General features: G+C 41.3%; 2 protein-coding genes across 3 annotated transcripts in view; one reads left to right on the top strand and one right to left on the bottom strand.

Moving 5' to 3' along the window:
* Nucleotides 1-406: 406 nt before the first annotated feature.
* ubxn2a (UBX domain protein 2A) lies at nucleotides 407-5536 on the bottom strand. Its single transcript, XM_027284688.1, has 7 exons — nucleotides 5410-5536; nucleotides 5026-5088; nucleotides 4620-4722; nucleotides 4161-4270; nucleotides 2656-2793; nucleotides 2045-2206; nucleotides 407-1349 (listed from the first exon to the last, which is right to left on the bottom strand). The coding sequence occupies exons 2-7, from the start codon at nucleotides 5067-5069 to the stop codon at nucleotides 1166-1168; spliced, it is 741 nt and encodes a 246-aa protein (XP_027140489.1). The 5' UTR covers nucleotides 5070-5088; nucleotides 5410-5536; the 3' UTR covers nucleotides 407-1165.
* Nucleotides 5537-7670: 2134 nt separating this feature from the next.
* Nucleotides 7671-23370, top strand: part of atad2b (ATPase family AAA domain containing 2B) — a 62910-nt gene continuing 47210 nt past the window's right edge. Inside the window, exons 1-19 of one of the 2 annotated variants that reach the window (XM_027284234.1) lie at nucleotides 7671-7992; nucleotides 9718-9884; nucleotides 10139-10170; nucleotides 10278-10425; nucleotides 10907-11006; nucleotides 11108-11240; nucleotides 11934-12080; nucleotides 12184-12259; nucleotides 12479-12556; nucleotides 12773-12884; nucleotides 13069-13184; nucleotides 13313-13487; nucleotides 13717-13805; nucleotides 14720-14879; nucleotides 15999-16089; nucleotides 16217-16528; nucleotides 17170-17320; nucleotides 18700-18886; nucleotides 19056-19241. In XM_027284234.1, the coding sequence (XP_027140035.1) occupies nucleotides 7894-7992; nucleotides 9718-9884; nucleotides 10139-10170; nucleotides 10278-10425; nucleotides 10907-11006; nucleotides 11108-11240; nucleotides 11934-12080; nucleotides 12184-12259; nucleotides 12479-12556; nucleotides 12773-12884; nucleotides 13069-13184; nucleotides 13313-13487; nucleotides 13717-13805; nucleotides 14720-14879; nucleotides 15999-16089; nucleotides 16217-16528; nucleotides 17170-17320; nucleotides 18700-18886; nucleotides 19056-19241 (2559 nt within the window). In that variant the 5' untranslated portion in view covers nucleotides 7671-7893. Of the gene's footprint in view, nucleotides 7993-9717; nucleotides 9885-10138; nucleotides 10171-10277; nucleotides 10426-10906; nucleotides 11007-11107; nucleotides 11241-11933; nucleotides 12081-12183; nucleotides 12260-12454; nucleotides 12557-12772; nucleotides 12885-13068; nucleotides 13185-13312; nucleotides 13488-13716; nucleotides 13806-14719; nucleotides 14880-15998; nucleotides 16090-16216; nucleotides 16529-17169; nucleotides 17321-18699; nucleotides 18887-19055; nucleotides 19242-23370 lie in introns of both variants that reach the window. The other variant, XM_019264290.2, reaches the window with a different exon arrangement.

Genomic DNA, 23370 nt, shown 5'->3' with positions numbered 1-23370 from the left:
GTGGTTATGCGTCATACCATCAGATAAATGCTTTCTATATTACGCGATTCAGTTTCAGCACTGTGAAGTCATCATTCCTCTGAATCTGACTTCTTTGACATCAAAAAGTCCCTCCCCGCCTTGCTAATCTAAATCTCTATTAAATACATAATGACAGCACAGATGTTGCATCACGTCATGAAATAAGGTGCTACTCAGTGTCATGTCATAATCATGATGATAATTACAATCACTCAAAGCTGATGGATGCCTCAATTATCAGATATTTTTGTCAGCAGTCTTCACACCTGGGTAGTATAAATATGAATCTCAGTTCTCAAAGCAATTAGGCATTTCTTATTAGCTTTGAAAATATCCCATTTGATTTTGTTGTATTTCAAATTAGAAATCATAAAAAGATGCAGGATTTTGAGGAGGATTTTTATTGTACTTTTGTGATATGTCTTGAAAGGACGCAGTCAAATAAAACAATACATTTTACATTCTGAATTAAATCCCCACTCCACCACCCAAAAAACAAAGGCAAACGTTCACAATAATGCAAAAAATTTGCAAAAATCAGCCATCATAAATAACAAGCTTTTTTTGAGTCACCTTTTGTCTTTTTAAATCATATAATGTGCAAACAAAACATCGTGTTCATTAAATATAATTGTAAACTTAAGAGATACAGACTTTTTTTTTTTTTTTACTGTAAATAGTGCAGAAGAACTGGTGATCACAGTTTGGGAAGACTTTGGAGACTTGGTTGGTGGTGCTGGTGGTGCTAATGTGTGTGTGTGAAGGAGGGTTACTGGTAGTGGACCAACAGATGGACACACATGGTTGACCATCTGCACGAGGGCCAGAATTGTTTCTCTCGACAGTTTTTTCTGGAGTCTGGAGGGTTTAGGGAGATCTGTTGGCAGTAAACACTGTCCTCCAGAGGAAGAAGACAAAGTAAGCATTGACAACAGCACCTCAGGAGCACCTGGGATGTTGGAGATAACTAACTGACAACAGCTCCATTAGAGTCTAGATACTCCCATGCAGAGATTAATAAATTGTAGAGGGAACTAACGATCAGTCCTAATGGCTGGATAAAGAAACATTATAGTTACAGGAGGGGTTGTGGCGAGGTGTCAGTGAAAGGGATAAGTGGCTGTGAATTATAGCGCCCTTTTAGTTAGGAGTGTCCAAATGGAGCCTGTGTGTTCAGAGGTCTCTGGACAATGACAGCGTTGGCCAAATCGGCCTCTTCTAGATTTAATTCTTTGTCGTTGAGGTCTCTGAAAGGACGGGATGTCGTCAGGATGAAAGGTGGGCAACTCCTCTGGGAGCGTGCCACGAAATCTTGAACGTCTGCAATCCTAGAAAAGAATAAGAGGCCGATTTAAAGAAAGATATGAGTAAGATATTGAAAAAAAAAACCCCAACCCATAATAAATAAAGGCAGAGTTTCCTCATGTCTGTTCTTTTCCAGTAGCAGAGCATTCCCGGCAAAATACTCTACTCTCTTGTGACATACGATTTCTCTCTGAGGCACTATACAAGTAACATAATCTATTATTAATCACGACCCGGCACATACGAGCGATCCTATGGCAGCCCTACTCCTCACACACTAGCTGAAGGTTAGAGGGGCTCAGTCCACTCCAACGTTAAGCTACAAACTTTGTTATATAAATGCTGCATCTGAGTTACGCAATCCCTCCCTGGGGATTTTATAGATCCACTCCGTTGCTACATCTCAGATTATGTTTTCTGCAGCCCCGTGCACTGTGGCAGGGGATATAACATGCACTGTGCCTTCAACTCCAGCAGACTAGAACAAAGCATTACGTAATCCTGAAACAAAAACTCCCCCACCACCTCCCGAGCAAGTACAAACAAAAATCTTTTGTCATCCCTTGAACTACTTTTTTCCTGTGATACTTGAGATTATGGGATTTACAGATAACGTAGCAGAGGTAGAGTTAGCCTGTCTTTAATATGTAGATATTTTGCATGTCAGGGTCAGACGTGGAGAGATGCGTTGTTTTGGCCTTGACATTGTGATACACACCGATGCGATAGGTTAAACCTCTGCACCAATCTCCTGCCGTCAGCCAACCAGATCTGCAGGGAGGTAACAGGAAGGGCGTGGTCTACTGTTACCATGGGAATGGGAAGAGATTCTCCATCCTCGTGCACAGATGGTGACCTGGCCACTACTCTGGGTGCAACACTGGGAGTGGACAAGAATAAATAACAGATTAAGAAGTTAAAATAAATACAGCATATGTATTGTGTATTTTTTTCAAATGTACTACTTTGTGGCTGTAGGCAGACAACATCTCACATTAAACACTTTTTGGACAATTTAGCAATCATACAGCGACCGTATTGAACATGTTGAGGCGCTTGGTTTATCAGGCCGGCTGTCTGTTTGGTCAGATATACTTGTGGTGGGTTTTTAATACCTGGATTTAGAAGGACACCTAGTGGTATAAAGTGGTATAGTATCCTGGAACAGGAGACTTGAGGACACTACTTAAAAGAATAACCCTCATCAACAAGCACATTACTGACTATTTATTATATCTTTATATAGAACATGATTCTTTTTTAATAATAGAATAAAATAATGTATCAACATATATAATACTCTAACCGCTTATTTTTACGATCTCTTACCTGCCAAGCCGGTATCCTCGGCCACTGAAGGGGTGAAAGGCCTTTTTTCTGGGAACATAATTTTCCTCCGTCAGATCCTCCACACTGATCTCCAGCTCCTCCTCTTCTGCTCTGCTCTCCCACTCTGCCGGAAGCTCCCTGAGACAAATTAAAGACCTGGTTTGGCGTCTAGTCAGATCAATCAATATGACAAATGAGCACTAACGAACATTATGCTTTATCTATCTTGTGTCGCCTGGTTGTGGTCTGTAAGAGGGACACCTTTACAGCTAATTTCCCTTTGGGGACTGATAGGACTTAACTGTAAGATCGAACCAAGGATAGGTAGACATATTATGTTTGAGTTACATGTAAGCTTAATCTCTCTCTCTTAAAAGAAAAAGTGAAAGGCCATTTTGAGCTCAGGTGAAATCAGAAGATTAATTATCCACCATCAAAACCTAACCCAGAGAACTCTTTTTTATCTGTGAGACAAACACAGTGACCTGTGTCTATGGTCCATCTATATAAGTGAACCTGCATCATCCGATTTCGTGAACATGCTCCTATCTCACCGCTGGCATTTCAATAGCGTAATAACACTAGTCTTGTCTAGACAAGAACAGGTGAAGGACAGAACTCTTTCTTTGAAGCAAAAGAGAGACAGATAGTGCACCGGTGAAGAAAGAGGGAGCATGTAGAGAGAACTGAAACCGAAATTAATTTGGTATTTATGTAATGTAGTTCTCTGTGATGATGGAGCTTTGCGGTAATGCCTGTGGAATTACACTGCAGTCTCTTTGAAACAAAGTTCAGCGACAAATATTTTGACAAAAATGTCAAAACACTCGAGTCTCAGATGACATTTGATGATGTCACTTTGTGCTCTAGGATATTTTTTTTATGTTTTATTGAGCAAATGTTTAATAGATCAATCGAGACAATCACCAGCAGATTAATCATTGATGAAAATGATGTGACAGCAGTCTCATATGACTGAGTCACACAAGTTTTGAACTCACATTCATTAAACCTGCGTCATATGCACATCTCTTACATAACAGGGATATACTGTAATTAAAGGGTTATTATTTAATGCTTTTATTAACTTCAGAAACAGTATCAGTGAGTCACCAAAACAGCTTACACTTGTATGTCATGGACACAAGCCACGTTTTCTCAATACAATTTACAAGTGATGAAGAGTAATACCACCATGAAAAACAAAAGTAATAATAATAAGACTGCTTTGTCATTTGCTTTTCCTGTCTGGAGAATAAGATCTAGCGGTTGCACGTAGCAACCGCTAGACAATATGAGAGGGACAGATTGGGTTGTTTCAGAAGGTGAGCTATTAAAAACCAGAAATTTCAGCACTTGTTGAGGTAATCGTGAAGTACCTGACATCAATCAAAAATCCGATCAGAGCTTCAGATATATTCGTCATTTTGTGCTTTGCGGTTATAAAATCTTACTCGAGACACCTGGAAGACGCTTTTAAAAAATTCTTAGCTCATTTCACTCACCCCCTTTTAATGGCATCCAGGAAGTCTTGATTCTCTGGTATGGAGTAACTGCGAAACTCCTCATCGTTTACAGTGAAGCCATCTTTCCACAGCCTCACCACCATCTCCACCTGCAATCAAGGCCACAAAAGTGAGCCCCAAGCCTGAGACAATGATTCCTGTATGTACTGTATGTGCTTAACTCCAAAGCTAGAAAGCACCACATAAGTGTTAGGAAGCATACATAGCTGGGATGTCACTGTAGACTGTTCTGCCCAACAATGACACCTATTTATTTAAAACATGATTAATAGATGACATCACTACAGTATGTGGGTGTTGTTATTCATTTATTCTTAGGCTGCGTGTCTACACATGTACTGTCAGCAATCTCAAATGATTTCTTCCTGTGTCAGATGCAAAATGCACATTTGCAGAAATGTGGCCCTGAAGATTCAGTGGTGTGAATTTGCGTCTGACCTTTGACGTCCCTGAGGCATCGTAACAGATCTTCTCCACCTCATCGAGAAGGTCTTCTACCGAGAAACTACGCCTCATTGGAGCCTCCTCTTCATTTTCTTCACTGACAACCCGTTAAAAACAAAAAGACAAAGTGTGCAACTTGGTCATTAAGTGTCTCATCGAATTCAGCCTGAAGTCAGGGGCTTTGTTCTACAGAAGCATCGCAATATTGAGTTCTCGCCACAAATATATATTTATATATATCAAGTGTTGGTTTCTCCTTCTACACATGTTCACCTATACAAATCCAGTGGCTGGGCTGTATTGCTGGGAAATTGCAGGACTATTATGGAAACTCTTAAATTCAATGTTTCCATTTGAATGTGAAAAAATATAATATAATAAACAATGTATTGTGACTTACCAGTTTTCATCCTTCTGTCCCCCCACAGTGTCAATCTCTTTCATGACGTTTTATTTTTTCCATCTTTAAAAAAAAAAAACAGAAGAAAAGCAGCCGTCATAACAAGGCCTGTCACACCAGTTTAATACATTTAAAAGGTAGCATTTGTTTATTATGTAAATATATTCACTGGCTGCACATTGTCAGCGTATTAGACGGCTAATAACGCTCTATAACCTCATCCCTAAACAAACCAAGCAGCCTGTAACGCAGTTGTTAATTATATAAGTGGGCGTTAGCGACACACGGCCTGTGTATAATAACACGGTCTATTAATACATATCCATACATAGCAGATGCTCATTTGCATGCCCGGATTAAGATTAAGGTCAAATACTGATTTACCAGTCCGTGTTTTGGTGGTTAATCCCGGGCTACACATCTGCAGCCACTAGTTTCGGGGCAGCGTCTCTTCTGCTGAGCAATGCGTGTGACGCAACAGTGCCGTAAAACGACTCCCCTCGTCGTAATGAAATTGTAAACTGCTGCTGAGCTCAGCACATCCTCATCAATGAAATGAAATGGTATCTAATACACACACAAACACTGGGATACTACTACTCCAATCTATCTATCTATCTATCTATCTATCTATCTATCTATCTATCTAAAGTCCTTGTGCAGTAAATTGCATAGCGGTGCAATATGCATTTGCTTTTACAGTTTCATAAATTTTTAAAAAATAATTTGAAAGTTGCACCACAACATATACATATACACACAACAGCTTAGGGCGCCATAAATAATAAACAATAAGAAACACACACACACACACACACACACACACACACACACACACAGGAAGGAAGCAAGACAGAATAACAACAACAAAGCAACATAGATCAACCCACCAACGGCCATGTCATCGTTGACCAAGCCTTTGTCCATGTGAGTATCCTGACCTGAAGTCCAGGTCAAGAAAGAAAGTCTCTCTGACAATAAACTAACAGTCTCTGCTGGGTGGTAGTCCATGAGTGGCATCCATATATATAAAAAAAATGAATGAGCATTATACATTGACGCATTTCTTTTTAGTGAAATGTATGGTGTGTCTGCGGTCCAGTGAGATTAGACTACATCTGGGATATTATCATCCTCTGTGGTATAGTTTTATGTATATTATAAAATAATATTGTAAATCACTTTACTATTTCTATGCAGACCTATACGCATCTTTCATACACTCATAAAACACCTGCCCAATCCACTGAATAGTGGTCTGTGATTTGAAAAACACGTTTAAGTTTAGGATGTGAGGCTTTTTTATTTATTTATCATCACTTAATCTTTTCAGGTAAATATGTTTTTATTCCTTTACATTCAACTGATTTTTAAACTTGAGATGTGTCACACCACAAGTCCTTCCCTCCTTAACTTTTCACATAACGATGTGTTTTGTGCCGTCTCTTGTATATATTTGTTGTTGAGTTTTATGTATTTTAAAAGCCCATCTGGGCTCGGGCATTGCAAGTCAGCTTAACTACTGTGGTGTGTGGCATTGGTTTATGTTATCCATATAAAAAATAAACATTAAATAATAACTAACAGATCAGTATTCAAAATGTTGGGGCAGTAACTGACAAACTTTTCACAGCATTAGATTGGGAATATTCATTTTCTCTTACATTGGGACGACAGATAGTGCCTTCAACACATCAAATCTATACAATAAAATAAAAACTGTCTTGTACACGTTTTTTAAAAAAACATAGCTTGAACCAAAAACATAAAAACAAACCTGTAGCACAGTTGCATCTTCAGTCAAGCCAGAAATAGCATAGCCAACACACATACACAGGTTTGGGTTTCAGCAGGGGTTCCCAAACTGAGTGTCCCCACAGGTGTTCTGGTAAGGATCCTATAGGAATTTCTTATCAAATTGCAATTTTGTTTGTCACTTTTACTTCATAGAAATCTAGTATGATCAAATATTTCAGTGAAAATTTCAAAAATAAATTGAAGGCTGCTCACTTCCATCTGTTTCCCCCCAGCTTCATACCAATGTCCAACCTCACTCAATTATTATAATACCTATATAGTATATACTAGTATATTCTTAGACTAAAACAATGAAATAAAGTTCACAAACATATTCTGTATGTTCTTAGCTGACTTTATGTATTTATATATATTTATTATGTAACTTCATGGATTTATTTATCCTCAGTGTTCACTGTAAATATTCCTACTGTAAACTGCACTGCATTACAACATAACACGATTATTTTTTTACAATATATTTTATTTTATCGTATTTACTATTGCTTTTTTGATATTTTATTATGTATATTTTGCTTTATAGTATATTTTTATTGTTTGTTGTCACTTGTCACTTTGTGTAATGCTGCTGCTGCACTATAATTTCCCAGCTTGGGATAAATAAAGTATATCTATCTATCTATCTATCTATCTATCTATCTATCTATCTAGCTATTGAGCTGATCTAGTCCTTCATCGTATCTATTATTGATTGAGTGATATATTATCTATATATATCTCTATATATATTATATAATATATAATATATATATATCTATATATATATATTATATTATATCTATATAATATGTATATAAAAGAGAGTATCCGTGTGATAAGTAGGGTAGTAGTTCTTTGTGATAGTAGTCCAGTCAGCAGAAACGTATGCACCTGCCAAACAGACCCACATATCCACTTGAGAGGAGAGAGAGGAGAGAGAGAAGAGAGAGAGAGAGAGAGAGAGAGAGAGAGAGAGAGAGAGAGAAATGGCGCCTCGATGCTGCGCTCACTGAGGCAGTGTTTGGAGCCGGCTAGGGAGATTCAGTAAGGGCAGACAAAAGGAAAACAAACATGGTGAACACAAGGAAAAGCTCACGGCCGGGGAGCGGCCACTTCATCTCCTCCAGGACTAGGTCGTCGTCGAGAAACGAGCGAAACTCTGAGGAACATGTAAGCCGGTTTTTCCTTTCTTTGCCGGCGAGCTAGCTTCGCTCCTTGCTAGTTGGCTAGGTAGCCGTAGCCGTGGCCTCAAGGTGCTCCACATAATGTTTTATTCACAGCAAAGTGCGTGCAGCATTGAACTTGACACCCGCTCAGTCACGCAGACACACAATAAAAGACTTGAACGCGGTGATTCATAAGCGTGTCGCCCGCACTTGAACGCATTGTTCAGCTGTCAGATTACGAGCTAACTCCTGGTTAGCCCCCAAGTTGAGTTCCCTTTGTGTTTGGCTTTTTTTTTTTTTACCCGGCTGACTTGTTTCACTATTGTCTCAACAAATTAGCTTCCCAAATGAAGACAGTCGGGAGTTTGACACGGGGTCATTAGCACCACTTCATGTCACATTTCTGGAAGTATCGGCGTGATTATTCTCTCAAACACAGAGAGAAAGCGTTTAGTTAGGCTAGCGTTTGTAGGTTACAGCTAGCCCGACAGCTAGCCTACAGTGGGGGAAGGGAGTCCCAGGTTCAAAACACTTGGCTGGCTCGACTCCCGTATTTAGCAAGTCTGAACTTGGTGAACTTTGTGGAGTAACGTTAAATACCCTAAAGATCTTTATTTAGCACGTTTTTGACAGCGGGTGTTTGAAAAGCACCGACGTGCCCGAGTGTGCACACTTGCTCTTAATGTTAAACACTAAATGAACAGACCTAGTTCTGTGCGTCTGACCTACAAGCTGCCTTGACAGTCTTTGTCTCAAAATGTAAACATTGAGATTATGCAAGACAAGAGCTCCTGTGTTTCCGCCTTGTTTACGATCACAACAGCACATAAAAGTGATTTATTGATAGTCATTAGCACATTCTTGAGTTTCTAATGGGCTGCTTGGCGAGGGTTTCTACTTTTTTTTTTTTTTTTTTTTTTTTTTTTGAATTGTGGTTCAAGAAATTGAAATCATTTGTGGCTTACATCCAGTCGTGTAGATTGTAAGCGAGATGACACATCATAGTGAGATATGTGATTAAAAGGCTTTAGCGTGATAAACCTTAAACTTTTACAGTGTCGTTTCCAAGATTTTGGACTGTTTTTGTGCACAACACCCCCAAACCGTTTGGCTCAGCTTGCTGTGTGCACACCTTGTTTTCAGATACTTGTTGCTGAGACTGACGCTTCGTTTGGGAAAATGACTTAAAAGGCAGAATAATGTCAGGGTGCAGCCGTCAGGCCACAAATGTGCTAGTACATTTTACACTTTGCATCTATCTACCCAGCCAGTCGGACGAACCCCTCTGCAGCCATTGCAGACAGTTGCCTATGACAACAGTGAGATGCACTCCTATCAGCAAGGAAGTTAAGCTGTGAAGGGCGTGAGCATCAAGGGCATATGTCTGGTTATGATTCGGGTAATGCGCTGAGAAGATGGGTGCAAGGTGTCTTGTCTCATCACTCTGTTCAGGTTTTGCCATTCAGAGCTCTTGCCATCTTCTGTCCTTGAAGTCTTTGTATGTCGGATCATGGATTTTATATTCATGTGGGCAGTTTTGGTCATGCTTGTTTGTTATTTTCTTAATATTTTGGGTGTATACAATGATTAATAGGCTGGTTTCTTTTTCTTTTTTTTTAATGCTGATATTTGTGATAGGCTGTCATCTGTTTAAGCATCCTCTTTTTCTGTTGCTTGCTTGTACTGATTGTTTGTCATTCCGGCATCCTCTCTTAAACTTGTTTGACAGAAGGAGCCCAGTAGTGATGTGAGCAGTCCCAGCAGCCCACGGTTGGCTCCCCCTTTGAAGCGGACGCGCCGGCAGACTGCCTCTGAGCCCAGCTCCAGTGATACCTCCCCATCCCCTCAGACTAAGGGCCAGAGGGTCAGCTGGGACATTCCCACCTACCGTACCAGGTCAGCTGCTAGCTTTTCTTTGTCATCATAAGCATCTCTGAATGATACAAACGAGGCATAATATTATGCAGCACCGTGATAGACCAGTGGTAGAATTGGTTTAGACAGCCATTTGCTGTCAAGTCAGATCTAATTCTTCTCATGTCATGTATCGTAACTTAAAGGTTAGCTTTCAAACAGTATTATCTGCGATTAATTGTTGTTTTCTGTGTGGCTGTCCATACATAATGCGACTTTGTTGTTTCATTTCCCAGGTTATCCTCCCGCATAATGCAAAATGGACACGGTAATGCATTTGTCTCCTTTTTGTTTAAACCATACATTGAACATTTGCATTTGAGAGCCATACAATTAAAGCCTTCGTCCCTAATTAAACTTTTGTTAATGCTGCAGCCCATATGAGCCACCGGAATGAGGAGAGCAAAGGGGGAGATCACTCTCACATGAACGGCCATGTGGAGCTGAAGAGGAGCTGCCGGGTGAAGAAGAGCCAATTTGAACACCTCAATCAGAGCCTGCTGTTTGACCAGCTGGTCAACAGGTAGCTAGCAGTCACACTACTGACACCTTTCCTGCAATAAGTGGTGCTAACAGAAGAGAAACAGGAAGTGGAAATGGAAATCTAGGAACATGTGGACTCCTTATACATAAGAAAGGCCCAGTTGGTTTGATTCCCAATTTGTACTTAAAGTGTTTGAACATTGGTACATCAGTTACCAATGTTCTGAACAGGTCAGCAGTCATGTCCTCCATCCCTGTTCACTTAATAAGGATTTGAACACCCTCAAATGAGATTTGAAAGTCGCTGGCACTGAAAGGCACTGTACTGCTAGTATTCATTGTGTCTTCTTCTGATCCAAGAAAAGAGGCTGCATAAGAATGTCACATCCAAAACAACACCTAAGGCACTCTCGATTATATACCTCTGTGAAACAAGAATTGTCTACCCATGCAGCACTCCTGTAAAGGTGCCTTCAGTTTGTCATACTCTGCGCTTTGTGTGTGTGTGTGTGTGTGTGTAGCACTGCTGAGGCTGTTCTTCAAGAGATGGACAACATCAGCAGCATCAGGCAGAACCGTGAGGTGGAGCGGCTTCGCATGTGGACTGGAGACACTGAGGAGGTGAGTGTGTCCATGCTGTGACCCACAACTCAAAACTATAAAGGTAAATGACAAGTGCCTGATAATGTGAGTGATAGTGATAAGCGTCTGTTTTTTTCCAGGAAAACATGGACATGTATTCCCGGGTGAAGAGAAGGAAATCCATGCGCAGGAGCACTTTCAGCATGCCTACACACCACAAAGTCATGAGCAAAACTGAGGAGGAGGAGGAGGAAGAAGAGGAAGGGACGGAAGGTCATTCTCCTACTAATGTTCTTCTAATGAATCAGTGGAGGCAGAGATCTTAAAAACCCACCTCATCTTTAACTGGATTTATCAAAATGAAATAATTGGGAGTAGGGATGTAACGGTTACTGGTATTACGGTAAATCGCAGTGAAATTTTACGCGATAAAAATGACTGTTTATGTTTAATTTAATCTCATTATCGCGGTGGATTATCGGGATATGTAATAACAGCCTCATCCAAGTCTTGCAAATGTTAAACGTTATCTATCCTCCTAAAATGCAACAACGTTTTCCCGTTTTCGTTTTGAGACACTTAGGAGCTACTAGCTGAGCAGTAAGCACTGTGTGTCTCCAAATGAAACAGAACCGAAGGCACCCAGTCTACCGCTGAGCGGAGCCGACGCAAAATATGTAGACAAATTTTGTTTACATATTTTGTTCATTCAAAATAAACTCTCTTTCTGTGCCAGAAAATCACAAGATTCAGTGAAATTATTTCAATGTATGTTGAAACATACATGTACATGTATGTACAGCAATTAAGAATATTGCGATAATATCGTTAACCTTGATAATTTGGTCACTATAATCGAGATATCAAATTTTCCATATCGTAACATCCCTAATCTGAAGTCAATTGCTTGGTGTACTTTGGCTTAAATCTGTTCTGAAGTTTGAAAACTGCACTTTTGACTTCCAGATTCTCACGGCGAGGAAGAGGAGGATGCAGAAGATGATGATGAAGACGATGAAGGGGATGAAGTAGAAGAGGCAGGAGAAGAGAACGACAGACCGTACAACCTGAGGCAGCGAAAGACGGTGCAGAGATATGAGGCACCACCTATTGGTAATTGCTCATTTTCTTTTTCTCTCTCACATTTGATCTTTTTTTTTTTTTTGCTCCGCGGCTTGTTGTGTGACAAGCAGTCGCTTTGTGTTTGCTTTCTCAGAGCCTGTGAACAGAAAACAGAGCAACCCCTCAATTTTTGACACCCACAGATCCCCAGCAAGAAGAAGCCATATAAGGTACGCTGTGAAACAAAGTCTAGACAAATCCGATGCTTAACGATGTGTAACTCTTAAGCAGCCTATTCACTACCATGACTAATGAAGTCAGAACAGAGGTTGTAAAAAGTTTTTAGCACATACCAGTCTCTGCTGATTAAGGAATGTGAATGAGTAATGGTGCGACAGTTCATTTCGAGTATCACACTTCTCCAGAGTGAAGAAACATGCCATTCACAGCAGTGACACCACCTCGTCTTCTGATGAAGAGCGGTTTGAACGGAGAAAAAGCAAGAGCATGACCCGGGCGAGGAACAGGTAATGGCTGCTGCTTTCTTTCTTCTTCCTTGATGTCTTCCTTTTGTTCTTCTGTTTTACTTTTGCTTTGAAGCAGTTTTCTTTCTTTTTTTAAAGGAAATAAATCATTTTGACTATTGTGCTGCAGCGCTAACCTGTGTGTAACGTTATATTTGTACTCTTCAGATGTAATGTGTCAGTGTGTAAAGTGTCAGTCCTATTTTTTTTTCCCCACAGATGTTTGCCTATGAACTTGACTGCAGAAGACCTGGCAAGTGGCGTGCTACGTGATCGGGTAAAAGTGGGCGCTAGCTTGGCTGACGTGGATCCCATGAACCTTGATAGCTCAGTGAGTGGAAACGCTAATAAATATCAAAAAAGCTGTAACAGTTTAAGCTTTTATGGGCTGCACCTAAAAATGTAATGACTCTTCAATGGAGATCTTGAATTATACTTATAAATTGATTCTGTAGCCACACAGGGAGGCTTCAGTTTTCATGGGTGAGTGTTTAAAATGTGTGTTTTCTTCCCAGGTTAGATTTGACAGTGTGGGTGGCCTCAGTAATCACATTCAGTCTCTAAAGGAGATGGTAGTGTTCCCACTGCTTTACCCCGAGATCTTTGAGAAGTTTAAGATTCAGCCTCCCAGGTGAGAAAAAAACGGACACTTTATTTCATTTCATGCTTTTGACATTTTCTCATGTCATGATAATGAAGATATATGTGTGGCTTATATTGCCATTATTAAATAAACACTGTTTCCCTTCATTTTTTTAGGGGGTGTTTGTTCTATGGCCCTCCGGGGACAGGAAAGACTCTGGTAGCACGGGCACTTGCCAATGAGTGTAGCCACGGAGACAGGAAGGTGTCCTTCTTCATGAGGAAAGGAGCCGACTGCCTCAGCAAGTGGGTCGGTGAATCAGAACGCCAGCTACGCCTGCTCTTTGACCAGGTGAGGTCAAAGGCAATTATTGGACAATGTCCTCGTGACCCTTGCTTCACTCACTAAATTGTCAATTCACTGTGTAAATAGAAAACTGGTCATTTGCTTCTGGTGGAATATTTCCAGTTTCTGTATTTCTTGGGCCTTAGCCATCGTAACTTAATGAACCCAGGCGGCTTTGATAGCCTTTCAGTGAGCTTCATGTTTTGGTTTTGTTCCTGTTCTTGTTTTTGATCAGGCGTACCTGATGAGGCCATCCATTATTTTCTTTGATGAGATTGATGGTTTGGCTCCTGTTCGCTCCAGCAGACAAGACCAGATACACAGGTAAGGCTAATGTGGTCGCAACCCTCAAAGAAGGTACGACTATTCTGTATACATGTTTATTCTTATACTTCACAAAAACTGAAGCTGATTTTCCTTGTGCACAAATGTGCATGTCTACATCTACAGTACTAAACCACTGCTGCTGTCGCTGTCCTTGCCAATAGGTGGTGCAGGTTTTCTTGAACCCGCAGGTTCTACACTGCTGGCACTGGGATTAAATGGGGGTGCTTCACATCAACTACACTTGGGTCCATATCTGGTTGTTTACTTGGCATTGAGCAGCCATATAAAGCAAAAATCGGAAATCATAACAATTTCCCTTCTGATCTAGACCATTTCAGTTTGTACTGTATGTGAGGAAGTATCCTATTATGCAAACACAGCTTGCCGTTGATCCTTGTCGAAATGGATGCCATCGACAAAATGGAATATTTGTCCCTGTGAAATGCAACATTACAATTCTGGGCAGAAGTTTATTCAAAACATGAAATGTGCGTATGCTTGAGATTATAGATGCTCTCCTCTTTCTTCCATGCTGGGTAAATGCTTGCATGGAGCTCGAGTCAACATGGAAATAGAACCGTTTTTTTTGCCCCACACTGTTTTGTTCAATTTGTGTTTGATAGACCATGTGTGTGCACTATTTGCAGAAATAAGGCCTTGTTTATGTGGTCTGTACTCGCTCATGAGCCATGTCGATATTGTCTCAATCTTAAAAAGTATTTAGGCTTTCAAGGTCTGCTACTGTGTGTGTGTGTTTTAACTGTTATGCAGTGTGTCTCTACAATAATGTACACGGCCAGTAAAATCTTGTTCTCCTTGTATAACTGCTGTTTTGGGTGTAAGATTAGACACATCTGAATATTAACTACAATGTATTAAATTCTGTCCACTACCTCTTTCTCTCTGTTCAGTTCTATTGTGTCCACTCTGCTGGCCTTGATGGACGGCTTGGACAGTCGTGGGGAGATAGTGGTCATCGGTGCTACAAACAGACTTGACTCTATCGACCCGGCACTCAGGAGGCCTGGACGCTTTGACCGGGAGTTTCTGTTCAACCTGCCCGACAAGAAGGTGAGACAGAGTGCGACCTCAGCTTTGTGCACAGTGGTAACAATGTCCACAATACAAAGTCTTGTTTTTACTGCGCATGGATGATCAATAGATGTGTTTTTCATTGTACTTTTCATTCGGATTGCATATTACACATAAAAATCCAACATGGCACAATGGCAGTTTTAACTTCAATGTTCCACCGCGATATCCAATCCTTGCAGTCCGGTCCTCTGGCTCTTAAGAGTCTCCTGAACTGTATTTGCCCTTGTTGTTGAATGTTTTAATCCAACAAACAAGTGGCAAAGCAGATGCTCATTAGGTTAAATTAAAAATCAATTTTCGAAGAATTTGTTATGCAGATCTGATTGCTTTAATCGTGCATTTTTTTTTGCTTAGTGTAGGTGACTCCTCCCCATCGGGCCTGTCTAATAGGTCGCCTTGCATCGTTTGTCCGCACAGTAGGATCATTGGGAATCAAAACCTATTCTGCAGGCCATGAATTCACCATTGCAGATAGCGAACTGTGACTGATTTAAAAACCCCACCCTTGTGTAAATGGCGATCCTCTCTGCACATTCAAGCATAGCTCCCTCCCGGTACCACCCAAACTAGAAACCTGTATGAAATCTGTCTCTTTTGAAAGAGAGATGTGATGAAAGATAATGAAAACCGATGCCCTGGATTCACGGCAAAGACCACGTTGCTCTTGATGTCTGCTTATCAAAGTGAAGTCCTGTGGAGACGATGCAATAAAGTGAAGGGCTCATTGTCCTGAAGTGCTGGCAAGCTCTTCAGTCGAGCTCACTCACGCACTTAATTCCAGTTTGATCTTTCTCTTGCTGTTGTCAGTTCTTGATAGAGTTAAGGGTAAGACATGCTCTTAATTATGAAATTTATGATGTGATTTCCTTGTTATTGATGTCACGCTTCGTTTCTTTTATCCTATCTTACGCAACAAGCCATTAAAACGATGTGTTAAATCAAAATGGATTTACATTTAGTAGTGGAAGCCACTATGGCAGTTCAACCTTGCAAGTGTTTTTCGAAATGTCTTGTGCTCCTCATTTTATTGACTCTGCATTTTCTGTTTTTCTTTGTGTCTCTTTTCTTTTTCTCCACTCCAAAACCTCTGTTTAGGCCAGAAAGCACATCTTGGAGATACACACACGGGACTGGAATCCCAAATTGGCTGAGCCATTTGTAGATGAACTTGCAGAAAAATGTGTCGGTAAGAGTGACATGAAACTAGGGAGTATCATCAAAATGTTTCTCTTGATTTAATCGTATGACATCCCTATTCTCTGTGCCATTTGAAAACAACAAAGGTTATGAACTAACTTCTGCCATCCTCCCAGGCTACTGCGGTGCTGACATCAAAGCACTTTGCACAGAGGCAGCTTTGGTCGCTTTGCGCCGCCGCTACCCTCAGATTTATGGCAGCAGTGTCAAGCTGAAGCTGGATGTCACCTCCATTGTCCTGGGGCCTGGCGACTTCAGCAAGGCCATGAGGACAATCGTCCCAGCCTCCCAGAGGGCTCTGGCTCCCCCAGGCAGAGCCCTGTCCCCCACCCTCAGGCCCCTGCTGGCCAGCTCTTTCTCCTTGGTGCTGAATGCTCTGCTCAGAGTCTTCCCCCACGCTCAGTGTACTGACAGGGACAACACACACGGTAGGGATCTGGGATCAGCTGCATCGTTTGTTTTCTATTGTTGGTTGCTGCTTCTCCCACTTTGACTTTTGCTTCTCCCTCGCCACACGTCTCACTTGTTAGTGTGCTCTCCCTGCTGGCACTTTCTAGTATTTGATTATTCCTTTCTCTTTCTCCCACCTTATTACCGAAATGCTTCGTGTTACCCTCACACACTGAACAAAGGGTCTGTGGTGAAACACTCCCTCTGAGAATGCAGAGGTGATAGCAGAGAGATTGGATAACCATCATCCTGCTTGCACTTCAATAAACTAACTCCTACTCTAGTCAACAAGGGAATGTTTACAGCAGATTAGCCACAGTGCAGCACTTGACCACTGGGAAATTGTTAACAGGAGTTGTACTGCTTGCACCCAATAATGACACAAGTTTCCCAGTGTGCTGTATTGCTTTAAATGCCCATTAGATCTTGCCTAATAAGCCAGCTCTCTTTTTTTAGTCACACTTTTTTGGTCAAATGACTACATTAATATCAGTGATAGGGCTGCTTTGAGGATTAAACTTTGGAGAAACAAACTTTAAAGTGCATTGGCCACCATTGTACTCAATAACAGCAGGATGTATGTGTGGCTGAATAAGCAACATTTCTCTCTCTGTGCTAGGCGGTGACAATCAACTGCTCGAAGAGGACTTGTACAGCGACGATGACAATGAGGAAGGCTCTTCTTCCATCTATGAAGTTCAGCCTGCTGCATCCCCAAAGAGTCAGCTCTCCTCTTCTGCAATGCACAGACCCTTCCTCCATTTCTCCTCGTGAGTCCACGGAGAAAAAAAAAAAGTTTAAAGTCATGTCCACCTGGAGATAAATTTGCAATGTGTATGAAAGTAAATGTATTTAAAGTCCACAGTTTGGCAACCAAAGGCCAAGAATTGGTTGCCAGTTTCATTTTCAAACATGGAGCTGGTTTTGAGTGCTGACACAGGACAAGTGCCACCTCTGGTCACCAAAGTGTTACTGTTTTTAACAGTCATCTAATTAGGTACCTTGTAAATAGATTTTCCTTGTGGAGGGAAACCCCTCACTTAAAACATACCTGATTATTTTTTATCCTTTATCGTTTGTCCTAAGAGAAATGAACGACACATCAATTCTCCACAGGCAGGACTTCTTGTTTTCTTGTTTAAGTCTTAAGTCAGAATATGTTTGGAAGGCTGCTGCTGTTTTCTACTTTGAAAGAAAAACCTCACGGGAAACATATAAGAAAGGCTTTATTGGATGGTCATCAAATGGCATTAAAACAGCAGTTAATGCCTATCGGCTCTGTGTCCAGAGTGCTCTCAAAGCCAGAGTTAACTAGTCCTATTATTATAATACCAGTATTATAATGGAAGCCTGCAGAAATCTCCAGCAGTCCCAGTACATGTGAGCTGTATGTAAAGTTAAACATAGCATAGCAACGGAGAAATAACATAAGGGAATTCTCTTCTGGCTTGTCTAATACTAAAATTTGCAGTAGAAGCACAGATAAAATCTTATAGCATTGTGCTGCTGTAAGCAGGGCTCATGCTGCAGGCATGTTGTGCTGTGTGTCTTTATGACATGTACACAAGGGAAGTACAACATTTTATGGTGGAAGTTAGACGTTCGTCCAAACTGTAACGAGCTTCTGTGACTCTCTCTAACCACTAAGCACTTGTATGCTCATTCTTTCTTTTTTTTCCTCCCAGGTTACATTACTTGAGCGCAGGTTTAGTTATGCCCCTGTTGCTACCAGTTCATTGTTATTCAAAAGAGACGAGGTCTGCCTTCATTGTGTTCCATTTCCACTAATTTATCCCGCTTGGTCAGAGATGTAATATTTAATTTTGTCCTTGAAATGTTTCAAGCTGATAGAAGACAGTGTGCAAAGATTTTGCTGGTATTGTTAATGGATGCTCAAGTAGTTTCACAATGAAGGCCTGTCACTGCCACTTACCTTAAAAGTGGATTTATTGAGAAGCCCTTGCAGGGATGTTGAGTAATTGTCAGCAGTAACTTATGCATCAACATTCGCTTACTGAAGCTATTTAACAAAACTGAGAACAATAGAGCTTCTGCTGTGACAATACAGCTTGAATGACAGTATGACTGCTGGGCAGTGATTATAAAGCGTTCGATACAGTGCTAACTATGAACTCCCTTCTGTCTCTAGCTCTGCTCTCCAACAGCCCACAGCATACCGGCCTCGTCTGCTCCTGGCCGGGGCCTCGGGCTCAGGACAGAGCTCCCACTTGGCCCCTGCCTTGCTGCACCACCTGGACAAGCTGCCAGTGCACCGCCTGGATTTGCCCACTCTGTACTCCGTCAGTGCTAAGACGCCAGAGGAGTCCTGTGCTCAGGTAACACACAGAGACACTAATACATGAGTAAATGCTGAGATTCCTGCACAAGGCCATCTGGTGCACAGGTGGTTTGATTTTGCAGAGAATAAGCATTTTTTTTTTTAGGTTTAATCATAATTTTTTTTTTAGACAACAAAGTGTGCTTGACCTGTCTGTATGGTTTTAGGTTTTCCGTGAGGCACGCCGGAGCGTGCCCAGTGTGGTGTTCATGCCGCATGTCTCAGAGTGGTGGGAGACAGTTAGTGACACTGTGAAGAGCACCTTCCTCACCTTGCTGCAGGATGTGCCCTCCTTCAGCCCTGTCCTTATTCTTGCTACTGCCGAGACTCACTATTCACAGCTATCAGACGAGGTAGGAACACAGTGTACACGCACCTGAGGCGACATCTTCAGATTTAACTGGAGGCATGTTTTTATCACCAATTGCTTTTGTTATGTGTGAGAGGAGTGTGTTAACCTGATGTCTTTTTTTTTTATATGGTATTGGTAGCTAAAGCATGATTCAAAGGGGTTTGTTCCCTCTTTGTCTCGTACTCAGGAGCACTAGTGCAGACACACAGAGGGGTGTCACAGTCAAGGTTATTTGCTCCCACAGAGTTTTTTTTATTTTTTATCTACTTTGGCTCCATCTCCCTTTTCCTGTCATTTATCCCACTGCCCACTTTTCTCCCTGGGTATCCCCACCTCTGCTCTTTCATCCTTCCTCTTGGATTTATTATTCTCTTTCTGAAAGCCAAAGCGGAGTCAGACCACCCGTTGTGGGTTAGGCTGTAAGGGAGGGGATTGTGTTCGCGTGATGGGGAAATAGAGAAAATTGGAAAAGGGGGGGAAAAAAAGGATTGAGACAAACAAGGAGGAGGGTCCTCTCTAGTCAGACAACAGAAGGGCTTTAATTAGGCCCAGGGGTTGGCAGCCCTGTGGCTTCACCCCAGGACACACACACACACAACATATCAATACGCCTGTGCAGGATGTGCGGATTCTTTTCTGTCTGTGTGTCAGTGCTGTTTTGGGAAGGCCTCAATCCTAGCCATGCTCCAATGGGAGAGGGGCTCTTGTGATGCTTCTTTCTCTGTAGTCATTAGGACATGAGGCACCTCATTTCACCTCAGTTCCGCTTACCTTTTTATTCTAGATTTTTAAAAATTTCTTTTGTTCATTTTTACTTGTCTTTCTGTTTCACACCGTTTTTTATTCCTTTATGTTGTGTGATTGATAGTTACAATTCTTTACAATGCTCTCAGGCTTTTTACTTCACTTCACACCATGTGTGCTGACGTGCATGCTGTGTTCAGAGATTATGAAAATGGAAGTAATCATACACCACAGACCATTCAGGCTCCTGTCTCAAATGGTACATTGCTATTCATTACATACTAGGTGACTGGCTGAAACCATGCAGGAATGGCAATTACTTTTCTCATGTCTTTTTTTTTTTTTTTCTTTTTCAAATTACCCTTCTTTGGTCATTGAACACATAGCCATGCAGCCTGGAAAATTGGGAAGTACATGATGGGACTAATGGTGTGCTCAAGTCAACATGGAGCCAGCATGAGGGCATCAACACTGTCCTCAGGCTATGCTGGCTTTCTCCTACGTGTTCTTCCTCATTTGAGTGCTACATGCTGCTAGTTTGTAGAGGGATTGCATCATTGCACTTGTTAATCAGTTCTTTTCTTAACCTTTTTTTTAGCATTTACAATCTAAAAAAGATCCTGATTTTGCACATTTTTAAAGCTATTTTCGAAAACAAATCACTTTGCTTGTAACACACACTGTGCCTCTGTCTGTCTGGTTCCTGCACTGACAATGATAAATGCCTGGTATAAATAGTTGACATGAAGGTAATTGGCCAGCTCATGTGCTAGACTGATGCCCAACTACTGTTTTGTTTACTCAGAGAAAATGTTCCATACTCTGACTCTGAACCAAACTTTTAGTGCATTAGCTAGCTTTTTCAAATGTTGTAGCCACGTTTGACCCCACTTGATGCGTCATACAAGCATTAGTGTACTAGTTTTGATCAGGCTGCTCTTCTGTGAATCATTGAGTCATTTCTAATCATTTGGCGGCCAACGATAATAACGTCATGATGGATTATTATTATTTCATGCAGGTTTCAAATTAATTCTAATCAACCTAACTAGTAAAATGAAGAATAAGAGAATATAGAAGATAACAGTAATGATAATGATGAAAACACTATGCAGTGTTTAGGAAATGTGTTTAAACTAATGCAGTTATGAAGACAGATATTCAAACTCCACACAAATATTGCTGCTAGTGATTTTTAAATGTAATGCAGGTCTAACTACAACCCTGTCTTGTCTACTGTCTCTTATCACTTGGTTCCAGTGAAACAGAGCCTCAGGTTTTCCAGAGAGATTATGATTTGGACACTATTTGCTTGAATGAGTAGAATATTGCTCAGGCTGTTTACATGTTAAACAGTTTTGTTACCCATTTGCTAGAACTGTTTGTTCTGTCAAATCATATTGCTTATCTGTTGTCTGATTAATGTCCCGGTAGCTTCTTTCAGCAAGGTTTGAGGAGTTTTGGCTTTAATTTTTATGCGTGGACATTTTGCTGTCTATGGTGCTTAAAGTGATTTGGCTATCTCCGAGAGTGTTGTTTCACTCTCTGGCACAGAGAACACAGTGACAGCTGCTGTCTCAGCTCCAAACCTCAGCAGGGAACAGACAGCATCCCTCCCCAGCCAAAACTGACACTACAGGCTTGGGTCCAACTACATTGCCTCCCTCCCTCCCTTAACAGCCGTTCACTCTGCTTAGATTGACTTCCTTCTTGGTGGAGGACCAATGGAAATTGCTGGAACATGTGATTGTTAAGGGTGAAGTAACTGCAGTTAGAGAGACGGTGTGTCATCAGTCAACACTTTTTGGAACGACGTGTGGTTTGAACCAACATAAGTGCATTGTAACGGCATAAACCGCATGCTGAATGTGAATGCTTGCAGCACAATTTTATTGGGACCTGATTATTGATACAACAGTAGTGATGCTGTCACAAGTTTGAATTAATTTAAAGTGACACGCAATCCATTCCAATAAATTCATCAAACAGTCTTTGTTGGTTATTGTTGCCATCTGCGGGGTAGAACTCAAAATACGCCTCTGATGCCTCGCTGTTATATTCAGACTTTTATTTGCCGTGTTCGAGCACACTGCTGATTGTTTGCTAGTCCGACAAACATTTATTTTGAAGTATGCAGAGATGTTATATGACCTCCACATGCACATCATCTCTTGTGTTGCATGTGTGTCTCCAAAGGCAACAACTTTTACAGCAGCGTTTTAGTGTGTTACGTCCCTCTTTTACACCCACTAAGGAATAATGACCGTTCATTTAGTGGTGGTGACCCTGTGTGCATTAAACAGTTTTCACCGTTCATCCATCAATTTTATGTTGCTATCCTGGGTCGCAGTGGCAGTGGACAAGACAAGGTAGTCCATACGTCCTGCTCCCTAGCCACATCCTCCAGCTCCTTTTGAGGGATCCTGAGGCATTCCCAGACCAGACGGGATGTAATCCCTCAAGCGTGCCCTATGGTCTTCTCCCAGTGGGATGTGTCAGAACACCTCCACAGGGATGCAGCACGAAGGTTTCTGAATCAGATGCCCAAACAACCTCAAGTGACTCCTTTCAAGAGGAAGGAGCAGCGATTCTACCGTGAGCCCACTTATATATCCGTGACCTTAATTCTTTCGGTCACTAGGTAAAGCTCATGACCTTAGTTGAGGGTTGGAACGTAAATCGACTGGTAAATTGAGAGGTTTACCTTCAGGGACAGCGTCCTCCTTCACCACAACAAACCAGTATAGCGTCTGCATTATTGCTGACGTTGCACCAGTACACCTGTCAGTCTCATGCCCCAGTTTAGCCTCACTCAGCTGTCACCATATGGAACATAATGTGTACATTACAGTCCAGATGTCGTTCATCAACGTTTTTCTCATGCTTTGTTTATCGCAGGACATTCACAGCACTCCATTGTGTGATTTCTGAGAGAATTAAGGTATCGTATTGAGATAAATGTGATTCAGGAAGATGTCTTGGCTATTTTTATGCAGATTATATGAAGAGTTGTTCACTCAAGCTGTGTTTTTACTGCCATCTCATTTTATACCTGCAGTAATAATATCTTTCTTTGAAAATTGAGACCAAGATTTAAAGGGTAGGAGTCAGGCAGTCTGACAGAAATGTTTTTAGCTTTCTTTTAGGTCAGTTTCAGTAGTTAAAAATATATCAAACTAGCAGAACAGGTGTCCAGTTTTGTTTTATAGTTGCTCTACCCAGTCAGCCAATTTTCTTTGTGCATTCAGCTCTCTCCTCTAAATCCCTCCCTCTTTATGCTCGCTCTCCCTGTGTCAACACCCTAGCAGCCCTTTATCATGATGAAAAATACTGAGTATCATTACACGCTGTGTGCTACATAAAGTGACTGTCTCTTGCTCCCCTAC

Source organism: Larimichthys crocea, chromosome XI, assembly GCF_000972845.2.
Source record: "Larimichthys crocea isolate SSNF chromosome XI, L_crocea_2.0, whole genome shotgun sequence".
In the NCBI taxonomy this organism is placed as follows: Eukaryota; Metazoa; Chordata; class Actinopteri; family Sciaenidae; genus Larimichthys; species Larimichthys crocea.
This window is presented reverse-complemented; position numbering and strand designations above follow the sequence as displayed.

Bases quoted from the DNA above. Each gene is read 5' to 3' on its own strand.
- ubxn2a (XM_027284688.1), bottom strand. From the start codon at position 5,069: ATGAAAGAGATTGACACTGTGGGGGGACAGAAGGATGAAAACTG. The intron at 4,723-5,025 runs GTAAGTCACAAT...ACGGGTTGTCAG, and splicing joins GGACAGAAGGATGAAAACTG to TGAAGAAAATGAAGAGGAGG. The intron at 2,794-4,160 runs GTGAGTGAAATG...AATTTGTCTCAG, and splicing joins CTGGATGCCATTAAAAGGGG to GGAGCTTCCGGCAGAGTGGG.